General features: G+C 33.8%; 1 protein-coding gene across 2 annotated transcripts in view; it reads right to left on the reverse strand.

Annotated features, from left to right (window-relative positions):
• Positions 1–7117: 7117 nt before the first annotated feature.
• Positions 7118–12065, reverse strand: part of COL11A1 (collagen type XI alpha 1 chain) — a 196316-nt gene continuing 191368 nt past the window's right edge. For both annotated transcript variants that reach the window (XM_067727066.1, XM_067727067.1), the window contains exons 66-67: positions 10070–10303; positions 7118–8823 (exon numbers count right to left, since the gene is read on the reverse strand). In XM_067727066.1, coding sequence (XP_067583167.1) covers positions 8677–8823; positions 10070–10303 — 381 coding nt within the window. In that variant the 3' untranslated portion in view covers positions 7118–8676. The remainder of the gene's footprint in view (positions 8824–10069; positions 10304–12065) is intronic.

A 12065-nucleotide genomic window follows, 5' to 3' on the forward strand; every position in this document is an offset into this window, starting at 1 on the left:
TGAGTGGGAGATTGACAGTGAGTGTGGTAGAATGTAGAAATCTTCACAATCTTTTACTTCTGCCCACATCCATACACTTTATAATGTGACTTTGCAGCCCCCCACTCCATTAGAGGGTGGAGACTATTTTCTTTTTCACTGGACTCTGCTAGTCCAGTGACTTATTCTGGCCAATAGAATGTGGCCTAATTAACACCACAGCAGTTTTGACCCTGGCCTAAAATTAATGGTTGTGTATACCTTCTCTCCCTCTGTCTCTCTCTGCCTCTCTGTCTCTATCTATGTCTCTCTCTCTCTTGTGTTTTATCACCATTTGAAGAAACCTGGTATAACTTGCAAGAGGATGAGGAACCATGTGAAAGAAATCCACCACAGGCAGGGTCAGTGTTGATGACTAGTCCCCAGCAGGCCATTCATTTGCCCGCAGACAGCAGACACATGAGTGAGCCCAAGCAAGATCAGCCTAGTCAGATGTAGGCTAGAAAGGCCTTCCATCTACACACAGAATCATGAGCAATAAGAAAAACTTAATATTTAAAACATTAAGTTTTGCTGTTGCTCATTAGGCAGTATTATTGTAATAGAAAACTCAAATGGTGACATTTGATTAATTAAAGAAGGATGAATCAGGCAGCAAATATAGTATGGATTGGAGTGTTTGTGTGCGTAGGTAAGAAGTAGAGGTGGACAATTAAAGTAAGGAGTAATAGTTAAGAAACTGACCTAAGAAGGAGCTCCTACTAGGACACTAGTAATTGAGGTACATAGTAAGGCAGTCATGAAAAGCATTTTGAGAAGACTGAAAAAGCTTGTGAATTAAAAAAATGGTAGGTAAGAATTAAGGAATTTTATTTTTCTTTTTGCCAAGTTTTGTAGATAAACTTTTGCTATTTCCTTTAGAGATATTTCTAAAGTGATTTTTTAATGGCTCAAATGAGAACTTTCCTTAAGCCGTTTCTTTCATCAGTTCGTCAAAATATACCTAGTGGTTTTGGGGTTCCAAGGATAAAAAATTTACCACATTCTACAAAATACGTGACCACAGTAAAATATTTTACAAAAATAAAGTCTTTGCTTGGGATGATTCGTTTAAAATATACACACCAAAGATACTCCACTGTCAGGGAAAGCAGGTGGATTTTTGTTACCGTAAAAGCTAAGAGGTTACATAAGCAAACTTTGGTCTTTCAGTTAGTAGAATTTCCACATGTTCCAGTTCCAGATTATGTCAAGGATAAAGCAAGATTAAACCATTTTCTGTCCAGCTCCTTGGCTTTCTGCCAAAATCATAGTGCTTCCTCATACCTGTCTTCTAACCTAAGCTAAATCCTTCCTACAACTGTTTTAAAGAATGTGCTATCCTAAGAAGGAAGGATCTTATAAAACAAGCATAGGAAACACAGCCACATACATAACAACAATGAGAACATGTACTGTTTTTTTTTCTTTAATGGTCAAGGGTAACAAGAAGTGAAGATAAAATTTTGAATATTTGGATAGTTTAATGTTCATGAACATATGCATCAAGGATAAAAGGGCAATCTTTTTTAAAACGTTATTTTAAAACATATCTCATCAGGTAATTAGGTAATTTTACATTATTTAGGTCTATGTTAATATATATAATATAACTTTCTTTCACCAAATCTTAGAAAACTTATGATGTCTTGTTCATAAAAATGCCTCTCAGGCAAAGCATCCATTAAAACAGAGAACAAACAAGTGGTTGCCAGAGGGGAGAGGTGAGGTGAAAAGTGAAATAGGTGAGGGAGATTAGGAGGTACAAAGTCCCAGTTACAAAAAAATGTCATGGGGATGAAACATACAGCATGGGTAATATAGTCAATAATTTGTAACGTCTTTGAATGGTGACAGATGACAACTAAAAAATGTATCATGGTGATCCTTTTTTACTGTATAGAAATGTTGAATCACTATGTTGTGCACCAGGAGCTATCATAGTGTTGTAGGTCAATTAAACTTAAAAAGCAAACAAACAAATAAAGAAACTCATAGAAAAGGAGATCAGATTTGTGAAGTGGTGATGGAGAGAAGGGGAATTGGATGAAGGTGGTCAAAAGGTACAGACTTCTACCTATAAGATAAATAAGTGCTAGGGATGTAATGTACAATACAGTAAATATCATTAACACTGCACTAGTTTATATATGAAAGTTGTAGGAGAGTAAGTCCTAAGAGTTCTTATTACAAGGACAAATATCTTTTTCTTTTTCTTTTATTTCGTATCTATATGAGATGATGGATATTCACTAAACTTATTGTGATAATCATTTCATGATGTATGTAAGTCAGATCATCATGCTGTACATCTTAAATTTATGCAGTACTGTATGTCAATTGTATTTCAATAAAACTGGAAGAAAAAATAAAAATAAAACAAAAATCAATAAATTTAGGTAAAACTTAACGAGTGAAGAGGAACAGATAAAGTAGAAATGATGTCGTCTTTGTCTCCCTTTGGTTCTTTAGTTCTTGTGATTCTCCAAAGATCTACATCTATACATCAGCTTTTATTTTGTTCAACAGATGTGCTGTTTAAAGATGACAATGTGGAGACATCAGAGACCTAATGAGTCAGATGATAATGCATATAACTTTCACACAGTTCTGCATCACTGTGAAGGATTCTTGCTGAGAAGCCTTACATAATTAATAACTGATACCAGTATACAACACTAACCTATCATTGGGTTTGCCTTTGTATGCTTTATTTGAATTAAGTTACTAGAATTAGCTTGAAGATCTTCTGTTTTTGACTTGTGTTTATTTTATGATCCACCATTTCTTTTTTGTTACAGATGAGAACTTTATATGGAAAGGACTAATTGCCATGACTTTTGCTGATGAAAGGACTGATATATTTGTAAAGCTTGTTCCCAATAATATGTGATGATTAACAGACACACACACACACACACACACATACACATACACACACAGATCATATTTTTTCATATTAGTAATATAGAATTATTTCCAAGACTTCCCATCTATTTACTTATTCTTTATGTTCCAATTTTTACTTATGAAAGTTTCAGTATCAACAGACAAAACTATAACTAAGCTTTAGCAGTTAATTTTTCTTTCTATAAATGTATGTCTTCTGTGGTTGATAATGTACATGAACTTTTGTTTATATAGGAGATAGGCACTTGCCCATAATGTCGTATTGTTTAAGCAATCACAAATTATTTTCATATGTAATCTTTACAATAATGTATGAGATACAATGGGAGATACAAAGCCAATTGATAAGATTGTGTCAGATGTCATTTTATTTTACTGAGACCTGTTGGCTTTTCAGATTTTTAGTAGATTCAAGGTTTCTTTTCTATTATTTTATGATATATGTTCTTAAAGGCTAGGCAACTATAACTTATTTGTGGATATATTCAGTGAAAGCCTCTGGAATATTTTAAATATTGTTAAGATATAGTCATTTCTTTTTTCAAATTGTCTTATACGTGTCCCTTCCTCTTAAATCATGGAGGTGTAATTACTGTAACCAAAATCTGTATTATCACTCACTTAAATTTCCACAACAGTTTCATGATACTTGGTCCCCATTATCTGACTCATCTTACAGATCCATCCAGCATAGAATGCCTACTAGGTCATTTCTGTAAAAACTGCCAAAAATAGTCATTCTAAACACAGCTTTCATTGTGACTGTCTTACTCAAGAACTAACATTCATTTAAAATTGTTTACTGCATAATATCCAAGCTCTTTTGCATGATTTTCAAGCTATTACAACCCAACCCTAAACACAGGCCTTGGCCTCACACCAGGCCATGCCCTCTCATGACTGGGGCTTTATCAGACTCCTCCTCTTCTTCAGGTGCCACACCCACCTGTACCACTGGAATTCTTTCCTGGGTTTCCTCCTTAAAGTGGTCTTCCTTCTCACCTCCATACACACCTATCCAAACTCTACAGATATTTGCAGACGTGCCATCTCTTCACGAAACACACTCACAAACCAGTATTAATTGCTCTTTCAGTTCTCCAAACAAACATCTGTATAGTCAGAACCTTGACAATAAACTGTTTTTATTTTATTTTTTTAATAGATTTTATTTATTAAAATTAATTATTTTATTTATTTTTGGCTGCATTGGGCCTTTGTTGCTGCACGCAGACGTTCTCTAGTTGCAGCAAGCGGGGGCTACTCGTCATTGCGGTACACAGACTTCTCATTGCCGTGGCTTCTCTTGTTGCGGAACACGGGCTCCAGTAATTGTGGCATGCAGGCTCCAGAGCCCAGGCTTAGCAGTTGTGGTGCATGGACTTAGTTGCTCCGTGGCATGTGGGATCTTCCAGGACCAGGGCTTGAACCTGTGTCCCCTGCATTGGCAGGCGGATTCTTAACTACTGTGCCACCTGGGAAGTCCAAACTGTTCATTTAGATGTGATGGTTTTATCTCTTCTATTAATTTGTGATTAAGGATATAGCAAAGACACTTTCTGACCTAATTATTTTGTAAAGTTGAGTTTTTAATAGTGATGGTGCTAAATCATATCCTCGGTCATTGATTAACTGATAAGTGACCATCAAGTTTTCTGGCATTGATGTTCTATGATTCAATGATTCAAAACCACTTGCCTCCATCTTTAGAAAATATTAACTTCAAAATTCTGCCCAGCCTACAGCTGCCCCCCTTCTGCTCTTTCACTGCAGGGGGCCCAGGTTCAATCCCTGGTCGGGGAACTAAGATTCCCCCAAACCGCACAGCACGGCAAAAAGAAAAAAAGAAAAAAAAGAAAAGAAATGAGGATACTGCAGGGGTTGCCTATGCACTGATAACTGAACTTGGAATGTTTTAGCAGGATATATTCTGAAAGATTTTAAATTGTGAATAATTCTGCCATCTCTGGATTTCTGGGCTGCAGCTGCATTGAGGAATCATTAGTTGTATGACCACTACAGAGACATGAGACAAGCAAAATATAAAATTTGAGAGACCCTAAAACCAGCTAAACTCATCCTTCTCGAGAGCAAAATACATCCCGGGGACTTGAGAAGCTCTGTCTGATGAATTCAGGATTCTTGGATATGGTATATGCTACTGCTTATTTTTTGTATCCTTTGTGAATCTCTGCAAGGCTTGTATTTTATGTGAGTCTGTTTGCTGATTTGGACATCTGTGATGCAATTTGTACAGTGTTTTACTTTTTGAAAATTAAATCTTTATAAAAGTCTTGTGGGGTAGGTAGCACATATCATTAGCCACGTTTTATAAAGGAACATGCTAAGGTGATGATAGTAGAGGAGGAAATCTAGAGCAGTGGCAACTACTTATTTAGCTCTTAGTATATATCAGTGTGCTAGGCCCTCAATTAACTCATTTATTTTGCAGCTATCCAGCATGCAGAGGACTATTTACTTGAAACTAATAAAGCTTAAGCTTCATAATCCTCTTTCACAAACACCATCTAAGATCTTAGAGAGCTCCTAGAAATATGTTCATGTGGTCATATGATTGGTAAAATTTGCCAAAGATTCTTTAACCATGATCAGCTAAGAACATAGTCTATCCACTCCAACTTCCCCTTGGCATTCTTTCTTGTATTGGGTGGTGTGGAAGGAAACTGTAACGAGGAAATTTAATTAGGGATTCTTTTATTTGGGGTTTGTGGAATATGCTTACATGATGGAATATAATTATGTGGCTTGCAGTTATTATTTACTTATAATTAATGCCAGTATTCCCAGTATAGAAATGGCTTTCTGGAATAACCCTATCACCCACTGTGTAATGATAATGAAACAGACTTTATACCATAGTATGCATGTGTCTTATGGTGCCCAGAATCTGAAATCTAGTGATAGTGGAGGAGCAACAAGGTAAAAAATGTATAGAATCAGAGGCTATTCTGTGGAAAAGTCTCACAAATTTATACTGTGAAGTATAGTATGAAGGAAATATAAAAGAGCTTTTCCTGAATTTAAAATAATCTAAAATTAAAAAATACTCACCAATAACAGAATGTGACACTGAAACATCTCTAGGCTATTGATAATAAGAATTTTTAACCTAACATGTTAGAGAAACTTATTATTTCTATAAGAAATTTAAATTATAAAATTCTCATTTGAAGAGGCACTCAGAGATTGCAGCCAAAAAATATAAATAAATAAATAAGTAAACAAATAACCACATGGATAAAAGTGTTACAGAAGTACTTCAGAGAATTAATTAATAAAAACAATACTTTCTTGGATGTTCTGATATTTTTGGTATAGGTCCAGTTTTTAATTTAATGATTTGTTATAATATCTTTACTTCTAAATAGTAATTTTTGTATTTTTTATTTGTAATTTTGTATTTTTTTTTAAAGAGAATTGTACCAAACTTTACGTGCATCAGGCCCAGGACTTACCTATCCTGCAAGGTCAATAATATTCTCCATAATTTACACATGAATAACTTATACATGCTGGGCCAAGACTAGAATGTTGTATAATATGCTTTTTCCTTTTCACTAGCTTCCTTTTGTCCAGACTAAATCAAGTATAAGAGAGAGAAAAAAATTTGATACTATGCAGAAGACCATATCCTAGAAAAGGATAGGTGATTTAGTTATTTATGCATTAATTCTACTGAGTGCCAAATTTGAAGCCATTTTTTTAAATGGACAAATGCAGCTTCCCCAATGCAGGTCAATATGCAAAATATTCTCTCATTGTTATGCATTCGCTAAAGTAAATACTCTGTTGTATGGGACTCCTCTTGATAGACAATATTATTTTATGTATGATTTAGAGACTACATTTCAAATAAAAGTTCTGGAAATTCTTTTAATGCTGAAATTGTGAACATATGTTTGAGACTTTGTAAAACATTTAATTATGAAAAATATTTCTTTGAAATTTTAAATATACCCTATCTTTATTTTGTTAATAGAGTATTACCATGTGGTGTTTTTATTTTAGAAATGTGGAGAATTTAAACAGCTAATCTCTGAAGGATAATATTCTTTTTCAAAAGTGTAGAACTATTCTAACCTGGATGGTCAAGAAACAAAACTGAAAGCCTTTTCTGCAATAGAGAATAATTTAAAACATGTTTAAGAAAGAGAATGACCAATCCAGGTAGACAAGACTTGAGTTTATTTATACGATTCATATCTCCCTTCTTGAAAGGACATTTACAAACTTGATTTCAAAAATAAAAGAACTTCTGAATGACAAATGTTCACGTTTTAATTTCAATATTACAGGTATGTTCTTTTGTGATAAATTATCAGTTGAAAATGTTCCAGTGAAATCTGCTATCAATTAACTTAACACTTCATATAAGAAATAATAAAACATTTATTTTCAAGTCTTACATATATTACTTAAAATAGATACAAAGTTCAGTGTGTAATTTTAAAATTTCACTGCTATTTCAAGCTACCTGAAAGAAAATGCCTTAGTGGAAAAAAATGTTTTGATTGTTTTTACTAAGTATGACTTTTAAAACAAGCACTGTTAGTAACAGTCCACCCATATGTTATTTAGCAATTAGGTAGGTCAAATAATGCATGATATTATCTTGAAAGAAAAGAAATAATAGTTGTTGGGTAGGTGCAGGTAAAATAATATTTGGAGACTATTATAATATGCAACTTAGAATCAAATTCAAGAAATTGATTAAAAATATAACATTGAACAAATTCATAAATAATTGTTTAGTTTCCATCTTTTAATATTAACCTCACTGGTTGAAGCACACTGAAGACAATAAGATAAGGTAGTAAAAAAAACTGTACATCTGATTGATTGCTTGATGGAGGCATCAATTTGTTAAAACAGCTTCTCATACATATTTTCCTGTCCAAAAAATATAAACTTGCTTATTTTCCACATATACAAGTATCCTGTGAAATCCTGGACTCTGAAAAGAAAAAGGTTGAGGTATAGCATTGAATAAAGCATTAAAATGTATGATGTTTTTGGCTGAAATTCAGCAAAATTACGAACAGTAGAGAAGAGTTGATCGGAGTGTGCTTCCAAAAGTCTTCCAGGTTTTGCCCTCTGAGAAATTTGTTGGCGACATCAAATAATTGAACTCTTCAACATCAATATATACAAAGGCATTTTATTATTCATCAAAGAAAGGGAATTAGAGTCATCAGAAATTGCAACTTTATTTTTTCATGATACATGTATTTATTGCCATCATAGTTCTGCAGTTGTCATAAAATTAGAGTCAGATGGAATTCAGAGACACATGCAAGTTTTGGAAATGGACACATAGATAACAGCATAGAACTGTACATAAAATAATTACAATTTATTAAACACACTGTTTTAGCACATCCTTGATGGATGGGAATGAGCACCATGTCTTTTATGAATATATTTTTTTCTCTTTTTTTTTTCTACAGCACCAAAGAAATCCAAATAGGAAAAGAAGAGATGAAAATTGGGAATCAAGAATAAGGCCTGTTTCCATCTTAGCCACACTATCTTATATTTTTATGATTTTCAAAGCTTTTTTCATGTGATTCTGCTCCCACAAGGGCATCGATATTTCCTAATTGGTACATATGTACGTAGCAAGTTATTTTCTACACCATTCTTATTCAAAACTTGCATGTGGCATAAAATGGGTTGGTGGCACCAAGGTATATTTTCTGTTGATTTCATATGTTCTTTGTCCTAATCTTAGCCAAGAAAACAAACAGGACCAACTTCAAATCCAAACTTCTGATTCTGATCACCAAAGTCATTGATCATTACATCAACGATAGGTACTTGGTCAATTTTTGGTGTATTGATTTCAATCACAGTCTTTTCATAGCCTTTTCTGGACTGTAAAGTTAAGCAGAAATAAAAAGTTATACAATCATTTTATATTTTTAAGATATGTTATTTTTTCTTAAGCTTCTGAGTGGACATAAGAAGGTAAGAAAGAAGAGAGTGGAAAACAAATTTGCCATTATCTTTGTAGTAATTAACTCTTCTTGTTATCACTGATGTCATATGTAGTTTTAACTTTTGAAAGTTGACCGTATTTAATACTTAGCCGTAGTTACTCAAGATAATGCTCTAATATACTGCACAGTTGGAGAGAATCTTACTGAACTGAAAAATACATTTTAACATGAAAACTGATATTGGTACTGGGTCATACCCTTACATAAATAATATATCCTTACCATTATTATAATAATTCTATATGTATATATACACACACATAAATATATATGTATATATACACACAGACAAATTTGCTAAGAAAAATTTGAACGCAGTATAGGAATTATAATGCAAGAAGTCTAAAGCTGAAGCATTTCTATTGCTATGTATTAATTTTATGAATAATTATCAATACATTATATTGGGAAATCCTAAACGCTTTCTCCTTTTACATGCATTATGGTCTCTTCTTTGATCTATGTGTAACCTACTCACTTTGTTTATTTGTAATTGTGACTTCTCTTCACTCATCAGCTAGGACAATAAGCTTTTTAGGATGCTCTATTGGTCATTTGCTCTTACGAAATTACCATATGTGTGAGAAAGACAGTTCCAGAGGATAAAAATAGCAAAATGCTAATAACTGACTAAATTGTTGTAACATAGTACCAATAAGCATGCCCCTATAAGCAAAATACAGAGGTAAGAATTATCTATGGTATAAACAGTATAATGATGATTCCTTTATCTGTCATGTTAGAGTCATGAATTAAGGAGGCAAATGAAATAAGGCTCTTGATTTTTTCTTTTTTTTCATTTCAGGAGTATCTAGCTGTAATAGTATTCAAATATCAGGAATAATTCCATAAAAATAACATACGATCCGAGACTACCTTCTGTTATGACTTTTAAAATGTGTCTATATGTATGTTTCAGAGATTCTGTGTCTCTGTGTGTGTTTGTGTGTGAATATTAGTGGTCTCTACTATACTGTACTTTAATATGTCAGTGTTAAGCATCAAATCTTAATAACAATTGACATCCACTTCATGACAGAAATCTGACTTAGGGCCAAAGTGGAATGGTTACACACTGCTTCTCACCTCTGTGAAAGAAGGCAAGCAGAGATTATACTCACCGCACAGCCATCATATAAGGCTTTGATGTAAGGGTTGTTGTCATAGGACATCTCCTCATCATTCGATCCCAGGAACCGAAGTGCTTTGTCATAGCTTCCTGATGACACATCGTACCAGGCTGCTGACTGATGACAGCTGTAGGTGAAATTTTGCCGAGCAGAAGCAGTCAGCAGTTTCAGGAATGTCATTTGCACCATATTAATGGAATTGCCTTCCACATCTAAATATGAAAGCTGGGAATAAGAGAATAAAGAGACACATAAAGACTCTTTTACTCTTTTCTGTTGTAAAAGAATAAAATCACTGTCAACAGTGAACTGTGATCCCAGAAGCATGTGGATGCATCAATACACCCATTTTCACTTAATGAAAGAAAGTATGCATTGAGAGGCAGAAGACCCAGATATAGGACTTTATGAAATCAGGATGTACTCCCACCTTAGGTACTGTCAGCAATACTTATTTTGGAAAAAAATCACTTTACTTCTATATATACTTCAGTTTCCTAATCAGTCAGTAAGTATTACAAAAAATGCCTTTGTTTCCAAGAAATGTACCATTATATTTGTGTAACTTTTTTTTGGTCTGTTTTTTTTGTTGTTGTTGTTTGTTTGTTTTTGCGGTACACGGGCCTCTCACTGTTGTGGCCTCTCCCATTGCGGAGCACAGGCGCCAAACGCGCAGGCCCAGCGGCCATGGCTCACGGACCCAGCCGCTCCGCGGCATGTGGGATCTTCCCAGACCGGAGCACGAACCCGTGTCCCCTGCATCGGCAGGCGGACTCTCAACAACTGTGCCACCAGGGAAGCCCTATTTGTGTAACTTTTTAAATAATAGAGTGGTAATATAGTAAAAATGAAAACTGAGGAATCTCAGTGCAATGCAAAGGTTAACTATTTTTATGTTGTTTGATTTCACCTATTTTCCTAACGTATTTACTTGACAAATTTTTCAACATGTTCTTGAATTTTTCATTTTGGCGGCACAGTCTTCAAAGAGGTTTTTGGTCTTCTAATTTTCAGCACAGGCCTGCTTGTTTGTCTGTTCTCGGATGATGTACTTATATTCATCATTGTATCACCAGCACCAAGCATATTGCCCAAGACACGCAAGTGAATATTTGTTGTTCAGGAAATACTTATTTTGTATTTAGAGCAGGAAAACAGTCTTAACTGCAAATTATTAAGAACTCATTTGTCAAGCTCATAATTTGTTTTATTGTATATAAATAAACTATCTGGGATCAGCTGAAACATAAACTTATATTTAAAAAAAAATTAAGAAATTCGCCCAGATTATAGATTCACTCAATATAAAGGCAGTTATCTGTGACTTTCCTCCTTTTTGTTGATTCTACTTAATTCTTACTGATTAACAGTTCAGATGATGAGGATCCTTGAGAGGTTGGAGAAAAAAGAAAAACAAAAAACAACAACTGGGAAATCCACTCTAAGGAAAACAAAACAAAACAGCAACAAATAAAACCACACACAGAGTTCTATCTGTGCATGTATCTTTATCTCATACAAAGATACAAATGTAACATGGATATTTAATATGTGACTGGAAGACTGAACTAGACAGTTACGTCAAGTGGAGAACTTCACTAATATGAGTAGGTTCTTATAGGATAATAACTGTGTAAATAGTCATCAATGGAAAAGAATACCTTTTTCAAAGAATGTTAAGCTATTGAATAATTATCTGAATAACTGAAAAACATTCATTTAAATACATTATAATTAACATTTTAAACACATATATATTTTTAAACAGCTTTTAAATGCAAATTTAGTTTTGGCATCCAATTTTAAAATCTCTATAAAATGATTGATCACGAACTGGTAATTGTATGGAAATATTTAAGTAAACTTGTGCTACAATATGTAAAAGGTCAGGTCAGTCAGCTAACTTTATTTCCAGATGTAACTATCGGAAAAAAGTTTCACATTCCAAAAGTTCTTACTGAAATTGCAAACAAAGAATAAATTAGTT

This window comes from Pseudorca crassidens, chromosome 2 (assembly GCF_039906515.1).
Source record: "Pseudorca crassidens isolate mPseCra1 chromosome 2, mPseCra1.hap1, whole genome shotgun sequence".
Taxonomy (NCBI): domain Eukaryota; kingdom Metazoa; phylum Chordata; class Mammalia; order Artiodactyla; family Delphinidae; genus Pseudorca; species Pseudorca crassidens.